The sequence below is a fragment of the Paramacrobiotus metropolitanus genome, unplaced genomic scaffold, assembly GCF_019649055.1.
Source record: "Paramacrobiotus metropolitanus isolate TYO unplaced genomic scaffold, Prichtersi_v1.0 Parri_scaffold0000220, whole genome shotgun sequence".
NCBI lineage: Eukaryota > Metazoa > Tardigrada > Eutardigrada > Parachela > Macrobiotidae > Paramacrobiotus > Paramacrobiotus metropolitanus.
The window spans coordinates 495-28,369 of record NW_026570440.1 but is presented as its reverse complement, the minus strand read 5'-3'; the positions used below and the strand labels follow the sequence as shown (position 1 = coordinate 28,369).

At 49.5% G+C, this 27,875-nt stretch overlaps 4 protein-coding genes across 5 annotated transcripts; 3 read left to right on the top strand and 1 right to left on the bottom strand.

Moving 5' to 3' along the window:
• Positions 1 to 8,292: 8,292 nt before the first annotated feature.
• Positions 8,293 to 10,284, top strand: LOC129601226 (uncharacterized protein K02A2.6-like). The gene has a single exon (XM_055499980.1). It carries the CDS (start codon positions 8,293 to 8,295, stop codon positions 10,282 to 10,284), a length of 1,992 nt encoding a protein of 663 aa, XP_055355955.1.
• Positions 10,285 to 10,374: 90 nt separating this feature from the next.
• Positions 10,375 to 12,324, top strand: LOC129601224 (uncharacterized protein K02A2.6-like). The gene has a single exon (XM_055499979.1). The coding sequence runs from the start codon at positions 10,375 to 10,377 to the stop codon at positions 12,322 to 12,324; it is 1,950 nt and encodes a 649-aa protein (XP_055355954.1).
• Positions 12,325 to 19,066: 6,742 nt separating this feature from the next.
• Positions 19,067 to 22,413, top strand: LOC129601223 (uncharacterized protein K02A2.6-like). The gene is made up of 4 exons (XM_055499978.1): positions 19,067 to 19,583; positions 19,946 to 20,484; positions 20,551 to 21,732; positions 21,796 to 22,413. Exons 1-4 carry the CDS (start codon positions 19,067 to 19,069, stop codon positions 22,411 to 22,413), a joined length of 2,856 nt encoding a protein of 951 aa, XP_055355953.1.
• Positions 22,414 to 23,515: 1,102 nt separating this feature from the next.
• On the bottom strand, positions 23,516 to 27,214 carry LOC129601217 (uncharacterized). 2 transcript variants are annotated; one of them, XM_055499959.1, is made up of 5 exons: positions 26,618 to 27,214; positions 25,512 to 26,511; positions 25,337 to 25,427; positions 24,393 to 25,173; positions 23,516 to 24,195 (listed from the first exon to the last, which is right to left on the bottom strand). In XM_055499959.1, exons 2-4 carry the CDS (start codon positions 26,389 to 26,391, stop codon positions 24,636 to 24,638), a joined length of 1,509 nt encoding a protein of 502 aa, XP_055355934.1. In that variant the 5' UTR covers positions 26,392 to 26,511; positions 26,618 to 27,214; the 3' UTR covers positions 23,516 to 24,195; positions 24,393 to 24,635. The 2 variants fall into 2 exon arrangements, with proteins under 2 accessions (XP_055355934.1, XP_055355937.1); XM_055499962.1 differs by having other exon boundaries at positions 25,512 to 26,409.
• Positions 27,215 to 27,875: the final 661 nt, after the last annotated feature.

The window sequence follows — 27,875 nt, the reverse complement described above, 5'->3', positions numbered from 1 at the left end:
CGGAGACCGCTTTGTTAGATGGCAGGAACACCGAAGTGACAGGATTGCGGGGTTATGAAATATGAATTTTTAAGTCAACCAAATAAACGAAGTAACGGTGGAAGCAGTGACTTGCTCGGCTCACCATTACGTACGCATATACGAGTTTGCGCATATTCAATGAAAGCAATGGGAAGCAAAGATCGGAGATCTACATCTTTTGTTTTAATGACAGCCATAAATCGAGCACTGGTCAGTAGAATGAAAGCAAACACCGAAAGACAATAGATTTTGGTCACACATACGTGTGGTAGGAAGCGGACAATCGCCTGTCTGGATAGTCTCCTTGGTTTGATACATTTGGTGGGCTGTAACAGTCAGCATGCACATGACTGATGTAAACTTGCATGAACTTTCAAAGGCACCCGTTTAAAAAGCGGTCGATAAGCTTTGAAACGTAACTAGTCATTTACGGAGCACATTTTTTATTACAAAAATCACACAGTCGGTGGGTGAACATCTCAAAAGTTTAACTGCGAGAGCGATTTTGAAAAAACTAAGTTTTACCGAAGTTATTGCTGTAAGAAGCAACTAGAAAAGTGTTTATCGCTATTTACAACTTTAAAATTTAGTTTTTTCAAAAAAGCTCTCGCAAGGTGCTGGGGTTTTTATTGTCCACATTGTGACTAGACTTCCCCAAATCTCCCCTGAGTGTGTTCGGACTAGTTAGTTTTTTTGGGGTGGTAACTTTGAGGCCGATTTTAAAGTGACTCGCTCGATTTATGTCTCGGTTTGTTAGTACTGAATTTTTCTCGGATTTAACTATGTAAACAGGCAGATCGAGAAGCTGTTTAAGTTTTCGAATAACTATGAATGTTGCATTTTCTAAACGAATTAAGTCGACATAGCCATGGCCTTAAGTAAACGCAAAATTACTAAGTGCATCTGACCACAAACTCCAAAATCTGCGCTAAATAGGGGTTGAACAAATTACGACCAAGGAGATATTAATTGTTGTGAAACCAACGGAGAAACTAACTGCTGTCAAATAGTTCTCTCCGAAACTCTACGATAACTTTAAGTTCTTAAAGTGAAATGTATTGTCAACTTGTTTTGCGACTCTGCGTTCATGTGATGATACGTGACTTATCAGTAGGAGTAGGGCGTGTGCCTTTTTTACAGAATGCAGTGAAATCAGAAGCAGCGGCAGACTGGGTAAGAAAGTTTGCATAATTATGTGGGCATGGGTTATTCCTCATTCACTCATTTCAGTGAAGCACCATGGTGTAGTCTCACGCTCCGATAGGAAACTCGTGGGTCCTGTCTGGTTCTAAACAAATTCTGGCAAATACCAATTAATGTGACTAATTAATGTGACGAAACTACAACTAAGAATAAGTATGGAGCCTTCTGCTCACGATGATGATGTTGAGTATATACGAATCTGCCATTGTGACTATAACAAACGGACACCGGCACCTCGACCGGCTATTTTATATGTGCCATTATTTCATAAGTGCTGTGCAAGTGCGAACTATGCTACTGTAAAAAAGGACCAAACCGCTCCAGAACATGGTAAAATTTCTCAGCCCGCATAATAGTATTCACATCGGGGTTGCAGGCTACTCGATAGGAACAGTTGGTAATGCATGTTAGCAGGAAAACAGTCGCAACCGCTTCTTGAAAAAGAAGAACGACGAGCAAGCAGCATTATCTTTTCGAAAAGATCCAAAGCAGTTTATCCAGAGCATGGTTCAAAGCTGCCACAGAACAACACAGCGCAATGCTTACTGCCTCAACGTAAGCTCTACCAAAAATCCGTACAATGCAGCGAATGTCACATTGGTCAATGTGTCCGTGTCCAGTTGACGGAGATCCATCACATCCCATCGCTGTGGATTGTCGCCGGGAGTGAAGCCGTTAAACCTGCTTGAACAAAAAGCGGTCATTCAGTATAAATCTAGCAAAATTTACCCTGAAAGCAAAACGTGGTGGTCACTCACAGTTGCAGGAACTGACGAATGGCGGTCCACGCGTCCGGATAGCACACCGTCCGCACCCAGCGTGCATGTAGCGCGGTGAAGCTTGCACGCACATGTTGAGCGACAGCAAGGCAGTTCTCGTTGGCGGCGGTTAGAAAGCGTCGACACTGTTCCGCAGCCGTTTCCGTGGAGCGGAAAGCGCAGGATAGGAATAACAACGTTCGACTGAATGCCGTCGTGGCGACGTAGTAAACCCTTTTCGCGTTGCGACAAGGCTGATTCATCGTGGTACAGTATGTCCAGAGCGGTTCCCGTGATGGCTGCGGATGCGTTGTAATTGGATCAGCAGTATTTCCTGACACACCGACATCAGATAGGACAAAGTCCAGCATTCGTAGTCCCCGCTGTGTTTACTGCGCGTAAAGGTCAAGAGGGCACACGAGGATGTATCCGCGTCATGCCAACCGTTCACAGCAATGATTCGCGGCAGACGAATGCCTTTGGCTAGCAGCAGCATTTTGATGGCTAACGAGTTTATCTTTGACGTTAAAGCGGGCGGTTAATTTCGAGCTAGACTTATCGTTGTCAATCAGCACCAGCGTTCGGGTCTGCTTATTCAGTGTGTGGTTCAGAATGGTCACCAATTTCCAGATGCGGAAATACTTTTCACCCATGAAATCCTGATTATACGGTTGCCTTTGGCACTTTTGCCGGCTGTCGAAGATGATGTCCCGACGGTTTATCGGTTCCACCAGGAGAAGCCTCCACAGTGCGCACACTCTATGGAGCAATTATTAATGCCTTTGTTTGAAAAACGGAAAGCTGTGTATCTGTACACGTACAGCAAAGCTGATAATGAGTATTGAGTAGTGCATTATTCCAGTGCAAATTAGTGCAAACGCGTGGTTAGTCGACAGAAGTGACCCGGTACACGGTGCCAGGCTGGTGAAAATGTAAAAATGTTGAAATGAAGTGGAAAAGTTTAAAATTTGATTTACAATTTAGAAGAAATGACAGAACCTGGATGGGTGTAAAATGATACACATTTTAATACGCTTTTAAGTGCAAAAATTCAAGAAGATCAGTTACTAATAAAAGCGAACGCACCCTCTGTTTGCATTCAAACGCTTTGGAATTTTATTTCATCGACAACCCCCAAAAACGATTTTGACGGCAATACAAATAGGTCATTTGGCTGCGAAATATCAGTGCAAAAACTTTGGGGACGAAAGCGAAAATTCGCGCATAAACATGAATTTGATGCCATATACTGGGTCACATTCGTTAAACCTTATTTTAACTATTGCACGTTGACATACCGATGCGTCCTTAGCTGTGTTTCGATATCCATATTAAGCAGACTATCACACAGGACTGGGTGTAGGAGATCGGTGATGCACGGCTCATCCAAAACTGCAAATATATTTAGGTGAAATGAAACATCGACAAAATGAAGGTACTTGCTGGATCACTGACCATGTTTAAGAAATCCCTGTAGAGGAACGAGAACAACAGTAGACCGTTCCGCTAGTTGTTCGCTGAGATAGCTTTCGCAGGCATTCCTCAGAGATGCTCCGTCCCAAACATACCGTTTGCAGTGGCGTGTTCGTTATGCCAGAAAAGGTACCAGCGTGTATCCTTTGAAATTCAAGGCACACCAGTGTGACCGTATCGGCATCCACTCGCACAAACATCCGGCAGCCGACATTAACCTCATGCTCCCTCCAACCAAACGTCCGATGGGTTTTTTTGCAAATGAATAAAAGACGATCGCGCGATTCCATCCGTTCATATTCACACGCGGAATTGCACAGTGCGCCCGGCTGCAACTCCAACTGACATGTATCCGCCAGAAAAGGGGCACGAAACCCAGATCGCGCAGCAGGTGGGCGTTGGGGAATTTGATCACATGCTTTTTGTACAGAATCCCGGTAGTTCTCCCGAAAAAGCAGTCGCCCGGCAGTGGCGATCCACTGGCGAACCGATTATGGTGTACAAGGTGGCAGGTCCGCGCATTTTGATCCGAACTTTTTCATCTTCACACGTACGATGTAGAACATTCGAAACAGAGAGCGGAGGACGGTGGCTGGGCGGAACACCAGAGGGCCACCTGGCTCGTCGCGCAGCGCCGCCGACACCGAACGGTTACTTAGCGGGTCCGTGAGTTCATGGTGGAACAGATGGCGGGAGTGAATCCATTCTGCGTCGATTGCGCTGGCATCGAAGTCGACGAAGAAATTGTCGCCGCCATATCCTGAACGTATCCCAGCCACCACTGGCCGTTATCCCGTTGCACGAGCACCGTGTTCCCGTAGTTGACTTGGCGTGCGCCGGAATACAACCGGCGAAAGTATCGGGGCGTTGCGTTCATGATGATGCCGAGGTACGTGTCAAAAGTTGTTATTCTACTCACGAGGCTAGTTTTGATTGAGGTGCAAGGAGGACCTTCGAAATTCTTTACGGATTGGGGGTTTCAGAACAACCGACCCGCTTCGGCGTGAGCCATGTATTTAAATATCGTTGTGGGTGATTGGTGTCCACCTGCAGCGTTACACAGCTGCAGAATGACAGATACGGCATGGCGTTCTCTACCTGCTCCAAAGAGAGTTCAGAGACGAATGTCGCCTATCGGTATCGCTTCATTTTATCTAGGTCAGCTAGGTATGAAAGAGACGATACGATTTGTGGTACACAAGGAGCTGAGTGGAGTCTGGGCCCTACTTGCCTACTCGTAAGTATCTGCAGTTCTGTAGTCTCATTTTTTTTGTATCTTTCGGTCTGCCTCAACCGGTTCCTATAGAAATTCAGCGCGGGAGACTTCAAGCTGTTGTGCGCGATCTCTTTAGTGCAGAATTGACAATCGTACGGGTTTTTTTCACTGTGACTATGCTGGATTAAAATGCCGCACGTTGCGATTATTTTGTAACTATTACATATTTTACAACCGCTACGGAACCTACGACGCTAAATTTAAGTAGCCAAACCGTACAAAATCATTCCACAATGGCATTCTAAGCTACGTCAAGAAAACTTCACCAGAACTGCACGTCGACGGAAACGGAAAGCATTTCTCTCAAAAGCAGAACGAATGAATATGAATACGGTGAGAAGATCCCAAGTGAAGAAAACTGATATAGCACGAAGAAAACTGATATAGCAAATTAGCACGAAGCTCAATTGATGTACTCTTGCTGTTTCATTTACTCCAGCATTCATTCACTGCGACAAAAGTCGCGCGGCTCAGCATGCCAATGTCCAGTTGACGAAGATCCATCGCATCCCACCGCTGAGGATTGTCATCGCGAGCCACACTGTTAAACCTGCGGACTCAACAAGCGTTTAACGTTGGGTTAACGTTAAACAAAGTCCACGTGTACCCCACTCACCGCTTCAAGAAGTATCGAATGCCGCTCCACTCGTCGGGATAGGCCAACGTCCGCCGCCAGCGCGCAATTATCGCGGTGACCTTTTCACGTACACTCTGCGTAACCGCCGGACAGATGTCACTGGCGGCGGTTATAAAGCGTTGCCACTGTTCATCGGTCGTTTCCGTGGAGCGGAAGCGTAGAAACGGGATGACAGCATGCGGCTGAAAGTATTCGGGAGGCCAGTCACCACTGGGTGTGAAACCCAACTCGCGTACCAGCGACGTTGATTCATCATGATACAATATGTTCTCCGCGGTTTTTGTGATGGCTTTTACGGCCTTGTAGTTGATCACCAGCAGTTCCTCATACACCGATAACACATTCGACAGCGTCCAGCATTCATATTCCCGCTCTGCCTGTTGTAGTTATAGGTCAAGAAGGAACCTGCATACGATGGTGCATCTACCCTGTTCCTGACAATGATTCGCGGCACATGAAGACCTTTGGTTTGCAATAATATTGAACTAACTGACAGTTCAGCGTCGACATTAATGCGGCCGGTGGAACGGAAGGGGCTGTCGGCGTCAGTCAGCGCCAGCGTTCGTGTCTGTGGAGTCAGCATGCGGTTTAGAATGGTCGCGAATTTCCAGGTGCAGAAGGATCCTTCAAGCATGGAATCCTGGTCGTAAGGGTTCTTTTGGCACAGTCGACGACAGTCAAGGAAAGATGTCACGACGGTTTATCGGTTCCACCAGGAGAAGCCTCCATAGAGTACACGCCCTAAGGAGCAAAGCTTTTTGAAAAAAACATACAAGATTCTGTATCGGCAAAACCGTCCGCACAGTATAAATACACGTCCCCTTCGTCCCAAAATTATTTTACGTACAGTCCTGTGAAACCATCCCCTAAACCTTCCGAAAAGTTTACGGTAAAGTTTTTTAGACCTGTTGACGGTTTTGCCGACAAAAGCGTCCTTACTGGCCAGTGCATCCGGCGGTCACCTTTGCCGGTCAACTTTCGCATTACACTTTTGTGGCGCGAATGGCTCTAAAATTGTTCCACGTCAACATACCGGTGTATCCGGAGCTGTGCATCAATGTCCAGATTAAGAAAAATATCAGATAAAATCGGGAGTGCAAGATCGCTGATGCACGGGTCATACATGCCTGTAGAACATTTAGTGAGTCAAGACTGTCAACATCTCGAAAAAAAAACATGGAAGCGTGGAACAGATTATTCACTGAATTAGTTCAGTCTGAATTAGAAAGTACGTAAAACAGCAGGAGTTTCTAAACACAGCACACTAACCATGCCCATGCTCAAGCGAGATCTTTGAAGAAATGTCGATGAGGGTGGAACGTTCTGCCAGTTGTTTGCTGAGATAGTCTTCGCAGGCTTCCATCAGGGATTCTCCGTCCCAGAACATACTGTTCTCGGCGGCACGTTCGTTACGCCGATATATAGGATTTCGGCATGCCGCCTTGTGCACTTCAGCGCAAACCAACGTGACGGTATCGGTATCCACTCGCACAAACACCCGACAGCCGACATCGAATTCATGTTCATTAAGAGGAAACGACCCCTTATGTACTGCTCTAGTGCAAGTGAAAACAAAATGGTCAAGCGCGTCGCTGCGCATATACTCACAGGTAGGGCTGCACAAAGCCCCTGGCTGCAAACCCAGCTGGCATTTCCTGACCAGAAAGGTGGGGAAAAAATCTACATCACGATACAGATGGGCTTGGGGGAACTTGATCACATGCTTTTTGTAGAGAATCCCTGTAGATCTCCCGAAAAAGCAGTCGCCCGGCGGTGGCGATCTTTTGGCGAATAGAGTATGGTGTACCAGCTGGCAGGTCCGGGGGTTTTGCGGGGGAGCACTTTCTTCATCCACATGCACGACGAAGAATGTGGAGTACAGGTTGTGGAGGATGACAGCCGGGCGGAGCACCATAGGGCCATCTGGCCCTTCGCGAAGCGCCGCCGAAAACGAACGGTCGCCAGCAAAAGGGCGCGTGAACCGATGGTGGAACAGATACCGAGAATGAATCCATTCTGGATTGACCGTCACGGCATCGAAGTCCACAAAAAAAGTTGTCGCCGTCAATATCCTGCACGTATCCCAGCCACCACTGGCCGCTGTCGCGCTGCACCAGCACCGTGTTCCCGTAGTTGACTTCTCGCTCACCGGAACATAACCGGCGAAGGTATAGGGGAGTTGCTGCATTCATGGGGATGCAGAGTTATGGAAAAATGCTTTTTGTGAAATCTATTACGGGAATTATTTTCAATCACTGCAAAGTTTAGGTTAAAAAAATTTATAGGAGTATAAGGCAGAATATTGAACAGATTCCTCTCAAACCCGATCTGCTTCAGACTTCAACTTAAATGATATCCTGCGTTACTCCAGTATTACATGGGAAGATTGAAGAACGAGTTATTCCACTTGCAACACAGTAGAATTCCGAATAAATGAAGGGCGCAATTGTCTGACTGTGCTTAAAAGAGTTTCCAGTTGGCCTTGCCTGTCGCAGTATTTACGTTTGTTACGGTATGTACAATCTAGGTCAATTTGAAAAAGTGACGACAGATGTGATGCCGTGCAGTATTGCATGACCTTTTACCTAGCAACGACTACCATGCTGTGAGATATTGTTGATTGATTCAGTCAGTAGAGCAGCGCGCGCGTACCAGATAAATATTACTCTTTATTCCCTACTTCGTGACAAACTGGCGTGAAGTATTTCGAACTCACGCACGGTCATACTCCCTTCTCCCTTATAAATGACGCCATCAGTACCCGCCTCAACCACCAACACCACCGTCGCCGCGAGTGCAGCGAAAGAAAAGGACGCCTCCGGCCTGATTAAATTTGAACCTTCCAAAATGACCTGGCGCTGGTGGCAATTCCAGTATAGGAATTACGTCAAACTACACAAAATCACGGATGGCGAAGACCAGAAATGTCTACTTTTCGATTCCGTCGGCGTCGAGGCTGGAGAAATGCTTTTCTCTATGTGTTTGCCGGGAACCCGGACGATTTCACCACAGCGCAAATTGTAGACAAACTTGAACACGCCTTCGTGAAGAAGACCAACGTTGCCACCGAGTGGGCCAATTATTTTAAGCTCAAACAAGAACAGGGTGAATCCCTGTTGGATTATTCCAATAAGCTCCGCCGCAAGGCCTTTCCGTGTGGTTTTCCAGCCGATGTTCTTGAAAAGAACATGTCGGCGACCTTTCTTAATGGTCTCGCCAGCGACGCTGTACGGGAGCATCCCCAGTCAAAAACGTACTCCACGTTGGAGGAAGCGCTGGATATTGCGGAGAAGTACGAGCTCCGGCGTAGCACCAGAAAGGGTCAAACCACTGTCGATGTGGCGCGCGTGGAAAGCGGGAAGCGAAACCCAGCGGGTAATGGCTACAGAAGGCGTGACGGCGCTCGTGGCGGACAACGAGGCCGTGACCTTGGTGGTGCACGCAAGCCTGCTGGCGCAGAAGGTGGCAAGGGTGCAGCCTGTGACGGCTGCGGATCCACGCAGCACGCACAAAGCGACTGCTGGGCGAAAGATGCGGAGTGCAGAAAGTGCAAAAAGCGCGGCCATATAGCGAAGGTCTGCCGGAGCGCACAGAGCTCCAGCGGCCGACAGGGACGCGATGGGCGCCGAACGTTTTTGGTGGAGGAAGAGTATGAAGTGCTCTCTGTCGATGCCACCAGCGGGCGCGCCAATCACGTACCGGTGAAAATAAATGCTGTACCGGTGTCACCAGTGCTGGATACTGGCTCTGGCGTCACCATTGTCGCCTCGGAAACCTGGAGATCGATCGGCTCTCCAAAATTATCACCGTACACCAATCCACTGAAGATTTTTACTGGCCATACCTTAAAGGTCATCGGCACAGCGATGGTGGAAGTGGCCCACGCGAGAACGCGGAAGACGCTGCCGGTGATTGTGGTAGCAACGCGTGGAAATGTACCTGGACGAGATTGGATACACGCGTTGAATTTAAGTCAGCTGAGTTTGCGTGACCTCCAAATCCCAGCGGTGTGTGCTGTCTCGGGAAACGTCCAGCTGAAACAGATCTTTGCCAAGCACAGTGCTGTCTTTCGCGAGGAACTGGGCCAGTGCAAGCACTATAAAGCCCATCTGCACCTAAAGCCAAGTGCCACGCCGGTATTCCGCAAGGCGCGACCGGTTCCGTTCGCCTTCCGGGAGGCCGTGGGACGCGACATTGACCGACTGGTAGAGAAGGGGATTCTCTCACCAGTGGAGCATGCAAAGTGGGCAGCACCGATCGTCGCAGCGCTGAAGCGTGCTGAGGACATCCGGACGTGCGCGGATTTGAGCACGGGGCTTAATGACGCACTGGATGTGCAACAGTATCCCCTTCCGACGCCCGACGAGCTGTTTGCAAAGCTCAACGGCGGTCAGAAGTTTAGCACGCTCGACCTGGCGGAGGCCTATGCGCAAGTGGAGCTTGACGAAGAAAGCAAGGCGCTGGTGGTGATCAACACCCACTTCCAGTACAACCGCATGCCGTTTGGTGTAGCCAGCGGCCCGAGCATCTTCCAACAAATCATGGAACGGATCCTCCAGGGGTGCGAAGGCGTCGCCATCTATATGGACGACATCATCGTCACAGGTGCGACTGATGAAGAGCACCTCCGGAACCTGGAGCGGGTCCTACAACGCCTCGAGGAATACGGACTCAGGCTGAAGCGCTCCAAGTGTCAGTTCCTCCAGGACTCGGTAGAATACCTCGGGTTCGTGGTGGACAGCCGAGGCCGACACATCTCACGCGACCAAGTGAAGGCGCTCTTGGACATGGACCGCCCGGCCAACGTAAGTCAGTTACGTGCATTCCTCGGGCTGGTTAACCACTACGGCAAGTACGTGCGTGACCTTTCGACGAAATGCTGTCCATTTCACCAGCTGCTGAAAGCGGGAGTTTAGTGGTCATGGTCCAAAGAATGCGAGTCACAGTTTCTGGCCATCAAAGAAGAAATAGTACGGGCAACGCTTTTGGTGCATTATGATCCCGAAATGCCTCTTGTCCTGGCAGCGGACGCCTCGCAGTACGGTGTGGGCGCCGTGCTGTGTCATCGGTTCCCGGACGGCACGGAACGACCGATTGCGCACGCATCAAGAACACTCACCGCAGCTGAGAAGAACTACGGGCAAATAGAGAAGGAGGCACTTGCCCTGGTTTTTGGCTGCCGCAAATTCCGCCAGTATATTGCTGGTCGCGAATTCACGTTGTGCACGGACCACAAGCCGCTGCTGAGTGTCTTCGGAAGCAACAAAGGAGTTCCGGTCGTGACAGCCAACCGACTCCAGCGATGGGCACTACTTCTCATGGGCTACTCCTTCTCAATCGAGTACCGGCGCACCGAGGATTTCGGCCAAGCCGACGGCCTGAGTAGCCTGCCACTCCATTCGACCGAACTGGATGGACTGAGCGGGCTGGGAATGGACAAAGTGGTGAATGCGGTACACGAAGACAACGTGTCACGCTTGCCTGTCAAAGCAGAAGCCATTGCCAAAGCAACCGCCGAAGACCAGGATCTGTCCACGGTCCACGGTTACATCCTGCATGGATGGCCGGCCACGGTTGATGAGCGGTTGCGTCCCTACAAACGACTAGAGAATGAATTGGTGCTGACCAACAACTGCATTTGCTGGGGATCGCGCACGGTAATTCCGGTCAAGCAGCGTCGGCAGATACTGGACTACCTGCATGAAGCGCACATGGGAGCCGGTAAGATGAAAGGCGAGGCACGAGCCTATTGCTGGTGGCCACAGATGGATAAAGACATCGAGCACATGTCTCGTGAGTGCCGGATCTGCTCGGAACGCGCTAAGGAAACGGCCAAAGCACCACTCTCGCAGTGGGAAGTGCCCGAAAGCCCATGGATGAGGCTGCACATGGATTTTGCCGGTCCATACCACGGCACAATGCTGCTGCTGGTGGTCGATGCCATGTCCAAATGGCCGGAAGTGGCGCAAATGAAACACGCTACATCCGGTGGCGTGTTGGAAACTTTGCGCAACCTGTTCAGTCGGTACGGCGCTTGTACCGAAATCGTTACGGACAACGGCACCCCGTTTACGTCACAGGAGTTCGCAAACTTCTGTGCGGAACACGGAATAAAGCATCTCAGGACACCACCGGGACACCCACAATCGAATGGACAGGCGGAGCGGTATGTCCAGACCATCAAGGACGGAGTTGCGAAACTCATGGCTGACCGGAAGAACCTGTCCGAAGCACTGCGGCAGTTCCTCTGGAGATACCGAGGCGCGCCGCATGCAACAACCGGAAAGTCGCCAGCGGAGTTGTTCCTGGGTAGAAAATTCCGTACTCAGCTCGACCTGTTGTCTCCTGTTATGTTCACACATACGGAGAGAAACCGCCAACGATACCAGCACAATTTCGACAAGCGCACCAAGCGGAAGAGTTTTACGCCTGGCGACTTGGTAATGGTTCGCGATTACCGTCTCAACCGAACCGTCGACTGGACCAGCGGCCGGCTGGTCAGACGTGAAGGCACCCGGATATGGGAAGTGTCTGTCGAAGGCGCCATCTGGCGCAGACACCTGAACCAGATCCGACCGAGATACTGGCTGCAGCCGGATAAGCGGCAGGTGGCGGATTCCTCACTGCCCGCACCGGTTGCATTGCCAGTGAATACCGGAAACAACATACCCCGCGGCAACAGTGTGGTTCCCGACGCAACGCAACAGACGGAGCAACTGCCTGCAACAGCCACAACCGAACAACCGGCTGTGACACCGAAAACGGAGCTCACTGTCGAACCGGCCGCCACCGAGGTGAAGTTACCGCCGAGTAAACCACCGCAGAAGCGCGCAATACCACCCCCTAAACAACCGGAACCAGAGCTGCGTAAAACTGCCAGAAGCAACGCAGGCCAACGATTAACGCCGAGATTAATAGAAGATCCGAATTTTGGCAAACAGTTACTGTTGTTTTGAGTGGGTTTCCCCACTGGGGGAGGTGTGATGCCGTGCAGTATTGCATGACCTTTTACCTAGCAACGACTACCATGCTGTGAGATATTGTTGATTGATCCAGTCAGTAGAGCAGCGCGCGCGTACCAAATAAATATTACTATTTATTCCCTACTTCGTGACAAGCGACGACAGAATTCGTGGTTAACAAGGAGTGCATCAGTCAAAAATTCTCGTAGAATTATTCTCTAGGCTTTTCTACAGTGCGCTTTACAGATAGTATGTCTCGCTGGTACTTATAATTTCGAGTCTGTTAACAGTACGAAAAGTCGAAACCAGTCGTCGGCTTGCCTGCGGCATTGGCCGCAGAATGACCGATATAAGTTTAGCCTATTATACCTGCTTTCCTCCAGAACGACTCAAGGCGCCGCCGGGTGAGCTGATATAAAGCACCACAGTTGGAACGACCAAGATAAAAATTCTTTACTACTATAAAACTTTCTATGCAAGTACACTGCTTACGTGCCTGGTAATCTGCAAAAGATTCTACTTACTGTGAAACGCGCATTGAATTCTGCGTACTGTAATAGGGGCATGTGTGCCAGTGCCGCATGTATGTAAAACTGACCATTGGTGGGAACGTAGAACGTGACTGTCATGTATTGAACGAACGGCATAATCTTTTATTATGTCCGCTCGAGACAGCAACAAACAACCAACCAAACACTACACATGGCCACAATAACGGACAACAACAATACCGTTGCTACGGCACATTAGCCATAGGCCATTATCCATTTCACGAGATACTCGTACACAACCTTTGTACGAGTGCTTATATACACTACAGCCTTTTGTGTTCTGTCACCACTCATCTGTGGATAACTGACATAACTGCAAAATTGGTTTTTGATTATTGCAATCGCAATCCAGATGGCCCGTGACCGTGTACGCCACCATGCGATACTTTCGAGAACTACCCACTGGTATACGCGAGGTCAACTTTGGGAACACGGTGGTGGAGCAGCGCAATACCGGTCAGTGGATGGCTGGGATACGTGCAGGACTTCGACGGCGGCCACGTCTTCCTTCATCTTTACCATCCGCACACAGAGCATCGAGGCGCCGACGCCGTGGGGATTTGGTGTCAGCGGAACATGAAGCCGTCACTGTCTACAAACTGACCGCTCTGCTCGGACAAATCGTATCCTGTCGCACGCGCGTGGTAGCTATGGGGAGCGAAAGAGCATACTGCGACCGGTCACAGAAGGACTTCGTGAAGGAAATGCACATAGTGTGCCGTGTCGTGGTCTGCCGCTCTTGATTGCCCAGAACCGCTATGAGGCCGCCCATGCCACCTGCGCAATCTTCCTCAACCTCGGTCCCGGTGAATGCCGTGCGGCTGGATGTGGTCATTCCGTACGCACGCCACCATCACGCGCACTCTGGCGCTTCATCGCAGCGGTTAACGATTGTAGCTCGGCCATTACACCGTAGGTCCTGTTCAAGGTCCGGCGGTGTATGCGCATTGGGTGCGGACGTTATCATAACCCGAGCAGTGGAACGAGATTCCTGGAGATGTAAGTGTAACGTGTACAAGTTGGTCCGGTAATTTCTGTCGATGTTATGGAAGAATTTTCGTGCAACACGAAAAGCCAAATAACGTATGTTTTCCTATACTTCCGTTTGTACAATTAATAATATTACTTGTGGGTCATCTTTCGGTCGGTTTTTACACGCAAACAGTTATGCCGTTAAACTGCAGACATCGTGCAATTTATTGAGAACACTTGCGTAATAACAATTCTTGCAAAATGCAAGGGCATGGCGCAAAGCAGATAACTGGAAATATAAAATGCATCGCGGCACAATATGGCAGACGTACTTGGAAGCGTGCTAAGGCAAATATAATAAATAAATAATAAATAAATAAAATATGTGGCATGTTAAAACGTTTGATCAGGAAATCTTAATGTAAAATTAAAAGAGGAAACGAATTAAAGAAATGGAGGTTCAGCCACTGCTCAGTAATAACAGTAAGCATTAAGCATCCAGTGTCAGTATTTACACGGTTGTTTGACGTGCGCGTCAGTCCACGTAGTACACATCGAGAGCAGCAAAGGTTAACTTGTTCAGCTTCCACAAATCCAGCTGTCGCAAGTCGACGTCATCCCAGCGCTGTGGAATTCCGTCCGGACCAACCCCGTTGAACCTAAACAGCAAGAATTTGCCATTTTAACCCTTGTATTACCGACCGACTTTGGCTGTTTCAAATACCACGCGGGCAAGTTTTAGTATGTAGCTCACAACCGCCTCACGGAAAGAGCCACGTTAGCAGCTATTTAATCGCTACCGCACGCAGAAGCGGTTTCAGTGCCAGTTTTTCGCTCTGAAAGTGCGTTCTAAACGCTCCCGAGTAATTCCGTGATATCTTGGCTGTCGTTTATTGTACTTTGCTGCCAACCATTTTATTTTGTAGCAGAAACATTATTGCGAGAAACGATTTTTTTGTTTAATTTTTTATGCACGGGTTCTTAAGTACTGGCGGTTATAGCTGAGGCGGCCAGAACTCGCCTAAAAGTTGCCCCCATGCTCACAGCCCTGACCACTGGTCAAATTACTTTCAACATTAGATGAAAAACATAGAGCAAAAAATTTCACAATCAAACATTAAGGTTTGACTAAGCGAAATATTTTTGTAACAATTCTTTAGGAATTTATAAAACTGTTTTGCCTAAAAGTCACCCCATCGGTATTAGAACGGTTAATAGATTAGCTACGCTAAGCTCAACACTGTCACTGCCCTACTCACATCTGGAAGAAGCTGCGAATTCCCGCCCACTGTTCGGGATAGGCCAACGTCCGCACCCAGCGCCCATGCACCCCGGTGACCTTTTCCCACACCCGTTGCGTAACGGCCGGGCAACTGTCGTTCAGCGTGGCTACGAGGCGTTGGCGCTGCTCCGGGGCAGTCTCCAGCGAGCGAAAGCGCAGCAAAGGAATAACCACAACCAGGTCCCAACCCGTGTCAGTCCGCATAAAAGCAGTGTCGCTGTCCGGCCATGCCAATCCGTCACTGTCAAATAGCATCCGCAATAGACAACTGCCGCCGAAACGATCGGCTGCGTTGTGGTTGATAAGCAGCATTTCCTCGCACTGGGGCACCCAACACCACACGCTCTGGTAATCTAACCGCCCATGGTGATCGGTTCCGAAGGGGCAGTCCAGCGCTGACACCGTTTCGTTGCCGTACTTGATAATGAACAGCGGCAGAATACGGCCCATGTTTGCCAGTGCGCCGCGTATCGTGAACAGTTTCTCTTTGAATTCGCACCCACTTTCGGCATGCCTGCGGTCAGCCGCCGTCCTTCCGTCCACCAGTGCCAGGGCACGCGTCTTGTGGGAAACGGTTCGCTCCAGCATCCTAGCGATTTTGTATTCTGTAATGCTGTCCAAAACCAGAAAGATCGAGCCATCCCAGTCAGGCGTTACGCACAGAGAAGGGACGACAAAAATTATGTGGCGGTTGTGGACGTAGTCGCGCGAAATCAGCCTCTACAACGCGCCCACTCTGCAACCAAAAAACAAGATGCTAATGAGGGAAGCGCACCATAGGCTAGCAATATAAGACCGAAGCGAAGCACGGAACAGCTCAGGTCGCCGACCCATACGGACAGCTAGGTGGATTAATTATTCGTAACTATGGCTTTATGTTTGGGTTGCTTGGCGTCGGAAGATACAGTTGTCAGATAGGACACAGAAGCAGGAAGAAAATGGGGGCAAAATATGCCTTTATTGTGTAAGCAATAAAGCAACAACAACACCAAACCAACAGAAAACCCGATAGGGATAAAGCTGTGGAAAAAGTGCCTGCCAGCGCGCTAGCTAGAATCGTGATAATGATTCAGCGTGCTGCGGGTATGCAACAGCTGATGCCGCAAAGCATGGAATCGCTCGTAAGCGCTGGGCTACGCCCCCAAGAGTGCTGAAATGCGCTGATTGGTCAGCGTAGACAAAGTATACGCTGAGTGAGCAGCGTAATATAGCGGCACGAATGGCGGTGCCATGTGCGGGCAGGCGACAGAGAAAGCCACAAGAGGTGTCTACCGCCTCGAGTGAGCGGTCTCTGACACAGTCATGCAAGACTACTTCTATAGACAACCAAACATCAAGGGAACACAAGAAAGCACAACACAGTAACGATACAAATAAATAAGAAAAGAACGTGCTAAATCACCGCGGCCTTGTGGATTATGAGCGACTTCTGGGCCTGAGGCCCTGAGCGTGTTTAGATACGTATTCGCTGCTTTGCGTAACAAAAAGTGCAGCTGACTTACTGACTCAGTCGTAGCTGGGAGATTACATCTATGCCGATAAAGACACCGGTAAGGATCCCAGCCGTAACGCCGGAAATGGACATTTCTTCCACTTCTGAAAAATGAGTTAACGGGAGTTCTAGTTTCACTTCAACCGAGGCATTCAGCGTCCGGTGGACCGATACTACGCCCATGGTACTCTTACCAGGTGAAAAAGATGTCGTTGGCAAGTTTCCGGCCACAATCGGTCCGGCATACTCTAACTCCCTTGACAGTTGTTCGGCGAGATAGCTTTGGCAAGCCCCTTAGAGAATCTTGAGTCCAGAACATACTGCGTCCCGCTGCATCACCATGCACTTCGGCGCAAACGAAGGTGACCGTATCGATTCCCGCTCGCACAAACACACGGCAACCGACATTGAATTCATACCTACCATTCGTCCAGTGTGGCCTTTCATTACAACGGAAAACAAAGCGCACCGTGTAGTTGCTCCTGTCTAGCCGACAGCGCATGTTGCAGGGGCCATCCCGGTTCAGTATTACTTGGCAAGCAGGAACCAGAAACTTCGGCATAAATTTCACATGATTCAACAGATGCGCCTTGTCGAAGGCCACAACATGCTTCCGGTAGAAGAGGCCGCTGGCTTGATGAGCGAAACTTGGCTCAGTATTTGTTGGCGCTAGCTGTGTGGTTAGCTGAAACCAAGGCACGATGCGCTGTTCATCTGAACCGTTTTGGCTTGACTGATGCAGACTAACAGCGTAGAACATGTAGCACCTGTAGAAGCGCTTAAAAATGATGGCGGGCCGGAAAACCATAGGTCCGCCTGGTTCGCCACGTGCACCGAATGGCTTGGCATGCCACAGAAATAGCGTAGATGATGCGGCCACAGATGTTTAAAATGTATCCATTCTGCGCTGACAGTGCTGGCGTCGAAGTCAACAAAGAAATAGTCGCCGTCTATGTCCTGAACGTATCCCAGCCACCACTGGCCGTTATCGCGGCGCACCAGTACCGTATTGCCATAATTAACTTCGCGTGCACTGGAGCGCAGCTCTCGAAAGTAGCGTAGCGTGTTTGACATCTTAATGCTGTGAAGAAAAGGGGATCTGGAAAAGAATTCAGTAGACGATTTCGTGCAGTCGATGTTTTGATTATGCGGTGCAGTCAGGCTCATAGAGCTTTCGCAAAAAAATGCATAAGAAGTGAACGCCTCATCCGTTCTCCGATATCTCACTTGTTTCAAATACAGGAATGTTTTGTGAGCGGAGAAGCGGCTCACGTACAGCGACAAAATCTTTCAAAGGATATCAACGTATTGCGCCGTGGTGCAGTAGTACTGCCTACGCGGATCTAACGTGGTAGCCGGTGTTCGATTCCCCCATCGGCGCCTTTTTCAGCCGTTCCTCGGTTCCCTCGGATTGCGCCCTGCTTAGAGTTTGTTTAAAAAAGATAAACTCGGTTTAGAAAATCGTTTTAGAAATAAACTCAAAGTCTGGTCAGTAGGAGAACACTTAAGTAAAACAAAGGCACTGTAATACTGTATGTACAAGGAAGTTAAAAAAAATTGAATCGCTGCAGAATATTTTAAGCTTCAGTAAGAAAAAAGTGCGCTGGAATGACTGAACACGACAGCTCACAAACTGGCGCCAAAATTCCAAAATGAATTAGCTCTTCCCAGGCAGCCGAGACAGGTAATACTGTACGTAGAACTAGACTAAGATAATAAAAATAAGTCATTCTTCAGAGGTTGACAATAAAACCTCTCTGAGAAACTGGTCAGTCGTCTGCTGCGACTGATCTCCCTGGCTTCTTCCAACGTGGTGCAGCGCTGTAAACATGACAGTTATTCAGTGTTCACCTTCAAGCTGGAGTTGGCAAACTGACCGAGTAGTACTGCTAATTTCTGAAAAAGCAGCCGTACTAAGCAGGAGGTTTAGTTGTTATCATTTATCTTTGTATCCATAATTCCATCCCTAGCACCTTTCATTCAACTCTGTCTAATTTAACAGAAGTCTAATGCACCAGGAAAATTTCTGGCGCACAGCAGTTACGTTTGTGTAGTTTGATTTCGCCTTAAAGCAGGTAACCCATTTCCGGCCAGGGAAGCAGTACAGCTACGATAGCATGGGATTTCAAACCTGACCGGAAAAAATAGCATCAAACTGAACAAAACGAGCAAGCTGTACCTAACTGGTCCTAACAAGCAGTTTTAAGATCCTATAAGTCTGCAGCATGGGGAAACATGGGGCGTCCTGTGATAGTGCATGACCTTTACATAGCAACCAATACAGCTGCGACTGTAAGATCATGTAAACATTCAGTGTACATCGTGGCGCGCCTAATAAATATATTATGTATGATAACATAATATGACATAACTGGCGTGAAGGAAGTTCTTACTCATACGGACTAATTTGATCTGGATCCTAACCAGCCAACCTCCAGCATGCCTCCCAAGGAAGAGAGCGTTTCGGGCCTTTTGCGATTCGAGCCATCATCCATGACGTGGCGATCATGGCAATTTCGATATCGTAATTATGTTAAGCTAAAGAAGGTCACCGACAGTGATGAGCAGAAAGCTCTGCTCCTGGATTCTCTTGGTGTTGAAGCAATGGAGATGGTGCACTCCATGTGCTTGCCCAAGGATCCAGACGAGTACACGACTGCGCAAATTGTTGACAAGCTCGAAGCAGCGTATGTGAAGAAGACCAATGCCACCACAGAGTGGGCGAATTATTTTCGCATCTCTCAAGAGCCAGGAGAAACCCTATTGGACTTCTCAAACAAGCTCCGCAGGAAAGCGATCCACTGTTCTTTTCCAGCAGACGTGCTGGAAAAGAATATGTCTTCGACCTTCCTGAATGGACTGGCGAATGACACCACGCGCCAACATTTAATGTCCAAAGATTTCACCACCCTGGAGAAGGCATTGGAACTAGCTCAACAGTACGAGCTAACGCGGAGTACGAAACGCGGTCAAGCAACGGTGGAAGTTGCGCGTGTAGACGGAGGTCAACGACGGGGCGGTGGTGCGAATCGAAATCGCGGGAACCGCCGCGGAGGAATGAGAGGGCGTGGAAACCCGTCTAGCCAAAGCACGGCAGCTGGCTCGGCAGCGTGCTCGGGATGTGGTTCTGCTACGCATGCCCGCGGAGACTGTTGGGCAAAGGATCTTGTGTGCAGAAACTGCAACAAGAAAGGTCACATCGCGAAAGTATGCCGCAGTCCGAAGCAGCAACAGCCACGAGGCCAGGACGGACGACGCACCTGGGCAGTCGAGCAGGAATTTGACGTCCTGTCAGTGAATGCGGTGATGTCCTGTCAGTGAATGCGGTGGTTGGTGGATCGATCCACGTGCCACTGAAGCTGAACGGGACAGCCGTGTCACCTGTGCTGGATACCGGATCTGCGGTGACGATTATCACGGCAGACACATGGAGAAGTATCGGAGCGCCCAGATTGAGCCCGTACTCCCATCCCCTGCGAAGTTTTACAGGACATCCGCTGAGTGTCATCGGAACGGCAACACTGGAGGTTGTGCATGGCCGTACACAGAAGGCGCTGCCGGTGGTGGTAGTCGGCCGCGGTGGAAATGTCCTCGGGCGCGACTGGATTGCCGCTCTGGATCTCAGTCACCTGAGTCTACGCGACCTTCAGGACACTTCCGTGTGCGCTGTGAGCAGCAACCCAAAGTTGAAGGAGATCCTGGAGCGCCACAAGGCAGTGTTCCGAGACGAGCTAGGACTCTGCAAGCATTACAAGGCTCGTTTGTATTTGAAGCCTGGCGCCCGTCCGGTGTTCTGCAAAGCAAGGACGGTGCCGTTTGCGTTCCGTGACGCCGTGGAGAAGGACCTGGACCGGTTGGTGCAGTGAGGCATCCTAACGCCGGTCGACCACGCGGATTGGGCAGCTCCCACGGTGTCGGTGCAGAAGCGCGCCGGTGATATCCGGACCTGCGCAGATTTAAGTACCGGTTTAAATGACTCCTTGGACGCGCAGCAGTACCCGCTTCCTACTCCAGATGAGCTGTTTGCCAAATTGAATGGAGGGCAAACGTTTAGCACACTGGACTTAGCGGAAGCATACGCACAAGTGGAGCTTGAGGAAGACAGCAAGCAACTCGTCGTTATCAATACGCATAAAGGTCTCTTCCGTTACAACCGGTTACCATTCGGTGTATCCAGTGGCCCAAGCATTTTCCAGCAGATCATGGAGAAGATCCTGCAGGGATGCGAGGGAGTGGCCGTGTACCTGGATGACATCATCATCACAGGCCGAACCGAAGAAGAACATCTCCATAACTTGGAGAAGGTGTTACAATGGTTGGAAGAACACGGGCTTACTCTTAAACAAGCCAAGTGTCGTTTCATGCAGAATTCCGTAGAATACCTTGGGTTTGTCGTTGACAAACGAGGCCGCCACATTTCGCGCGATCGCGTCAAAGCCTTGTTGGACATGAACAGGCCGACGAACGTGAGTGAGCTCCGAGCGTTTCTCGGACTTGTGAACCACTACGGCAAATTCCTGCCGGACCTATCTTCAAAGTGCAATGAATTCCACAGCCTGCTGAAGGCGGGTGTTACGTGGGAATGGTCGAAAGTGTGCGAAGCCAATTTCAACGGGCTGAAGGAGGAAATCGCCCGGGCCACGTTCCTTGTCCATTTCGATCCGGACATGCCGCTGGTGTTAGCGGCGGACGCCTCACAGTATGGTGTCGGGGCGGTATTGTGTCACCGTTTCCCCGATGGCACCGAACGTCCCATCGCGCACGCATCCAAGACGCTCAGCCCGGCGGAGAAGAACTATGGGCAAATTGAGAAAGAGGCGTTGGCACTTGTATTTGGATGTCGCAAATTTCATCAGTACATTGCCGGCCGAGAATTCACGTTGCTGACTGACCACAAACCACTTCTTAGTGTGTTTGGAAGCTGGAAAGGCATCCCAGTCATCACCGCAAACCGGCTACAGAGATGGGCACTGTTGTTAATGGGTTACACGTTTTCCATACAGTACTGCCGCACTGAGGAGTTTGGTCAAGCCGACGGTCTCAGCAGACTGCCCATGCACTCCACACAGCTGAGTGGACTCCCTGACCTGGGGATGGACAACATCGTCAGTGATGTGCACACTGAGAGTCTGCGAAACACTCCAGTATCAGCAGGTGACTGACTGAAGCCGTACAAGCGGCTGGAGCGGGAGTTAGTACTGGTCAACGGATGCATTTGTTGGGGAATGCGGACAGTCATCCCTGAAAAGCTCCGTCCCGCCATCCTGGCGCACTTGCATGACGCGCACATGGGCGCCAGCAAGATGAAAGCGGAAGCGCGCGGCTATTGCTGGTGGCCGCTGATGGACAGAGACATCGAGCGACTGGCAGGTGGTTGCCGGATCTGCTCGGAACGCGCCAAGGAGACGGCGAAAGTTCCTTTGTCACAGTGGACCATACCGGAAGCGCCGTGGAAGCGCATTCATATCGACTTTGCGGGGCCGTATCAGGGCACGATGCTGTTCATCGTGGTGGACGCCCTGTCAAAGTGGCCAGAGGTCATCCCCATGAAACACGCCACGACGGACGGGGTGATCGAATCGTTTCTGAATCTGTTCAGTCGATACGGGATATGTGCCGAAATTGTGTCTGACAACGGGACGCAATTCACATCGGAACCGTTTGCCCAGTTTTGTGCACAGTTCGGAATCAAGCACATACGGACGCCGCCTGGACACCCACAGTCCAACGGACAAGCGGAACGGTTCGTGCAAACCGTGAAGGACGGTATCGCAAAGCTGCGATAAGACGGAAAGTCACTTCCGGTCGCTCTCCGACAGTTCCTATGGCGTTACCGGAGCGTACCGCACGCGACAACAGGAGTATCGCCAGCGGAGAAGTTCATCGGTCGCAAAATGCGTTCCACCATGGATTTGCTAGTGCCAGTCATGCTCACCACGACTGAGAAAAATCGACAGCGATACCAGCGTAATTTTGACGAAAACACCAAGCCAAAGAATTTCTAGCCTGGTCAGATGGTGCTGACGCGCGACTACCGGCTAAACCGACTGGTAGACTGGGTCAGTGGGAAATTGCTGAAGCGAGAAGGCACGCGAATATGGCAGGTGCTGGTAAACGGTATAACCTGGCGCAGACACGAGAATCAACTGCGACCGCGTCACTGGCTAACCGCTGGTGAACATGTGGATCTGGACGTACCAGATGAGCCGAAGGGAAATTCACCGCTGGCCGTAGAACCTAACCAGAATGTACCCGCCGGCGAAGTGAAGGCGGAAGCGCCAGTGGAAAGCGGCACAACGCAGGCCGATGCGGCCGACGGAAGTCAGAATACCGCGGTAGAACACAGTGCACAGTTAAACGCTGAAAGCAAGAATGAACCAACGCAGCCGCCAACGAAAGAGACGAAGAAGAACAAACCGAAGAAGCACGTACCAGAGAAAATGCCAGCGGAAGCCGTCCCGGAGCTATGAAGGACGGCGCGTGCAAATTTTGGAGTAAATCCGAAGCGGTTAATTCAAGACCCCAATTTCGGTTAATTATGTTTGTTGTTGTTTGAGTGGGTTTTTCCCACTGGGGGAGGTGTGATAGTGCATGACCTTTACATAGCAACCAATACAGCTGCGACTGTAAGATCATGTAAACATTCAGTGTACATCGTGGCACGCCTAATAAATATATTATGTATGATAATATACGACACGTCCCTACAATTAATAATGGATTTTCTTCATGAAAAGGTAAGAAGGGATAATGGAGAAAAGATACATCAAAATGGTAAATCAAGATCAGAGACTAAGATATTCCAGCCTAAAGTCGATTAACAGGAGTCCTAATTCCACATCCGATAGGCGTTGCAGGCGCTTAAAGTATGCACAGGCTGCACAGCTGCAACACTATTGCTCAACAAACAATAGCCACAACAATCAGGACGCATGCCATCCATTAAAGAAAACAAGCCGAGTATAAAACAACAATAAAACAGCCAAGAGAACGTAACTCATGTGCATTGCTTCTGAAAAGGCGAATACTATTATGTAACTGACAACCAATGTTCCCATTACCATTCACGCAAAAACAGACCGAAGTGAAGGGCAATACCGTGAATCAACAAAATTCCCGCTGACAGTAAATCGTCCTTTGATGAATGACGATCGAAATTTGTCCACACTCAAAATAAGAGGTACAAAGTAATGAAATTATTATAATATCAGACAGGTACAGTAGGAAAGAAAAATACATGATGGAAGAGCCAGATTACAGAACACAGCACGTACTACCGAACATCCTTGGGGGCAAACAACCACTCATGAATTAATCTCTTCCTCCAACGCAACATATCAGACAACAAAAAGCAAACAGCAAAACATAACTGAGAACTAGCCCACTATAAATCCCCCTACAACACAATCATGCCCTTTTGGAATGACGCAAGATAGAACCCTGCTCAGTCTTTGTAATAAGCGTCTAGAGCGGCGAAGGTCAAGCTGCTCAACCGCGACAAGTCCAGCACGCGCAAATCGACTTCATCCCAGGATTGCGGGATGTCGTCGGCGTGGAAACTGTTGAACCTACTCAACACAAAAATCGCCATCGGAACCGAACGTTTACATAAATTCTACTTATGACTTAGTCGACCAAAAATGTACAAGTAAAATTCCCGCCAAAAATTATACGGGCAGTTTTTACGGAACACGTTTACAAAAGACACCACCTGCGCAGTTTTCGCCAGTTTTTTAGGCAGCACGCAATGATCAACCATACTTACATCCGGAAAAGATTGCGGATCGCCGCCCACTCTTCGGGATAGGCCAACGTCCGCACCCACCGCTGCTGCATCGCCGTGACCTTTTTCAGCACTCGCGGCGAAACGACTGGGCAGGCGTTGTTGGCCGCTGCGATGAAGCCTCGGCAATGCTCCGCGGCGGTCTCCGTGCCACGGAAGCGCACGAACGGGATCACCACGTCCAGCTGTCCTCTATCGCCAAATCGTTTCCAGACAATCTTCCTCTCAGTATCCGGCCATGGCGTCCCTGGTTTGCCACTGCATCCCCAAAGACGAGAATTCGACTCCGTCGCAGACGGTGTAGTTTATCAGCCGCAGTTCGTCACACATGGACATCCATCCGCGTTCTGACGACAGCTCCCGGCATTCGTAATTCCCCGTCTGAGCATTGAGACCTAGTCTCAAGAACGCAGCACACTCACGCGCCGGATTCTCGATGAAGTTTTTGGCGATGAAAAGCGGCACACGAAGGGATTTCTTTTCTAATAACTCGATGATGCTCTGCATTCGTGATGCGAACAAGTCATCCTGGAAATCGTAGCTGCGCTTTTTGAATGTTCTTCCATCTACCAACGCTACCGCTCGCGTGTTCGGAGAAATGCTGCGTTCCATTATCGCAGAGAATTTGTAGCGTTCATTGACGCTCAGTTCCGCAGTAATGTGGTAGTCACCCGGTTCCCGAATGGACACCGGACGGAGGACGTACATCACGCAACGCTCGCTGTTAGATTTCGGCAGCACAAGTCTCCATAACGCACACACCCTGCAAGCGACAATTAGACGGAAACCGACTCATGAACAAATTCTGTTTCCGCTACATATTATCAATTCATATGATTCCAGCGCAACCGAATGATTCTATGTCCATTGCGAAGTTCAGCTTTAATGTTTCGTTTAACATAAGCAAACGAGTTCTGCTAACTTACTGGCTGACCCGGAATTCAGTAACAACATCCGTATTCCCCAAAACACACTCAAGAACAGTAGCCGATAGATCGGTGATGCACATTTCTGACTCTGCAACAACACCACGTTATAAGTGGAATCTTTCCCGAAAGAGCCCAATTTCGGCAGGAGTACTACGGATGCCGTTACACTTACCATGTTGCAACGGAACTTTTGGGGAGTCGGCAGACGTGAACAGTTTGCGACCAGCCGCTGCAAAGCCACCACCAATCTGAGCAAAAAATTTAGCGCTCGTGCTCGGCTCTAGCTTCCGTTGCAAGGACTGCTGTTGGGAGAGATACGTCTGGCAGGCTTTCTTCAGAGAGTCCACGGTCCAGAAAGCACTGTACCCGGCGGAATCACCGTGCACTTCGGCGCAGATGAACGTCACCGTGTCCGTTGCCGCCCGCACAAACACGCGTACACCAAACTCATACTGCCCAGAATGCCCACTCCAACAGTGAAAGTAAAACCTATCCATTCCATGCGGAAGGATGCTAAAGCGACAGCTGGCACTGCAGTGGCGATTACCAGTGGCCCACTCTAACTGGCACGCCTCAACCATGAGCTGGGGGAAGAACTTTAGGTGACGCAAAAGGTGGGCCTTGCCGAACTGGACGACATGCTTCCGGTAGACGAGTCCGTTATGCTTTCCGAAGAAACTTGGCGGACTACCCGCGGGCTGCAGTTGGGTTGTCAGCTGACGCACCGGCACGATGCGGCGGTCGCGGGAATCACCCAGGTGTACAGCGCAGAACTTGCAGTGGAGATTCTCCATGATAGTGGCCGGTTGGAAGACCAGCGGACCGTTGTCCTCGTTTCGCAGCGCCACATGCGCGGATAAGCCCGGAAGCGGAAGACGGTCCAGGTCACCGATGAAGTAATGAGGGCACACATCTTTAGCATGAATCCACTCGGCGCTGACTGTGCTGGCATCGAAGTCGATGAAGAACTGATCGCTGTCAATATCCTGAACGTATCCCAGCCACCATTGGTCGTTGTCGCGCCGCACTAGCACCGTGTTCCCGTAGTTCATCTCGCGCGCATCCGAGCACTGTTCCCAAAGTAACGCATTGTGGTGGGCATGTTCGGTGGCAGACGGGTCGTGTAGTTATTCGGAATGTTGCAATAAGTATATCGCGTATTTACATAATTCCTGGGAAAGCGTTGGCCAAGGTTAGTAATGTTTACGAAAGGCCGAATGTTATATCACGTAGGCAAATTATCGAGCTTAAGGATATACTTCAACTTTTCATACGTACCGCAAGCAGAATGTTACCAGTCTTTTCGATAAATCTTTACTGTGCTTTGACTGCTTTCAAAAGCATAAACGTCTTCGATTTTCGCTACAAATCCGTAAAATAAAACCGTGTGCAAAATGCAACATCGGCAACAGTCGGGTAACAGCGAAATTGGAAATGTACGGATATACGTCATTCCATTTCCATTCGTGGAATGGAATTTCCAGATTTGCGCTCTAGACACTCATGAACAGGCTGGCTTGGATTCCGAAATGGAATGCAGGAAGTCCTTGGTTTCAGCTTGATGAAAAGTGTCGCACAGCATTGGATAAGTGACTGTGCAACCTCGACGAATAACCCAAAACATCGATTTAATGTGCGACGTTTTCGAAGATAAATCTGGTTTTTAAAAAGTAATTCGAACACATTTCTGTCGGAATTATCGCTAAAACGCGATAGGTACAATGCGGGCAAATGAAGAGGCTACGGTTAATGTTAAAAAGCGAGAGAACAGCCTGTTTTGCCCGCTGTGGCGGGTTGATCACTGCAGCTTCTCGTGAGACTATAAAATTAAATAGAGTATTGAATGACATATATATAGAGTATAGACCGAAGACAGCGGATTCCAGTGCTGCCCTAAAGCACAAGCTGAATGCTGGCATGCTGTATCGATCGATCGGCACAATTGTCATGTGTTTGCGAGTGATTTAATCCGCTCGCACTTTACACACGTACGATTGTGGCTGTGCGCGCACTAGCTGTACAGACCGGTTTTCGCTGTCTTCGCTAAGTGCATACCCTATTAAACCCGTAGCTTTTAATAATATTAGTCGCATTGTATGTCTCAGACAATCGCTAGTGCTTTCTCTTTATTATTTACTAGTTGCTGGTTGATAACCACATCGTGCACCGAGCGCGAGCGATATGCCAGACTGGTCGCTGCTGACTACATAACTCGCAAAAAATCTGCCGATTGCGGGAATCGAACCCGCGTCCTCTATACTCTAAAGCCGAGAGAGGCACCACTAGGCTATCGGCGTACAGCAGAATATCGTAAGATATTCTCCGTACAGCCGGCAACCTAACGAACAGAGCCACGCTCGATATCTCACCGAAAAATGTTAACTAAAGGCAAGTACTTACTCTTACTATAGTGTGAGGAGGACTGGTAACCTACCGTTTGACGTCATCACTCTCGCATACACGGGAGGGCGGCTGCCATGGTGACAGATGCGCGTTTTTTACGGTTTTTGTCAGTTTTCTCAGCATATTTCTTTTC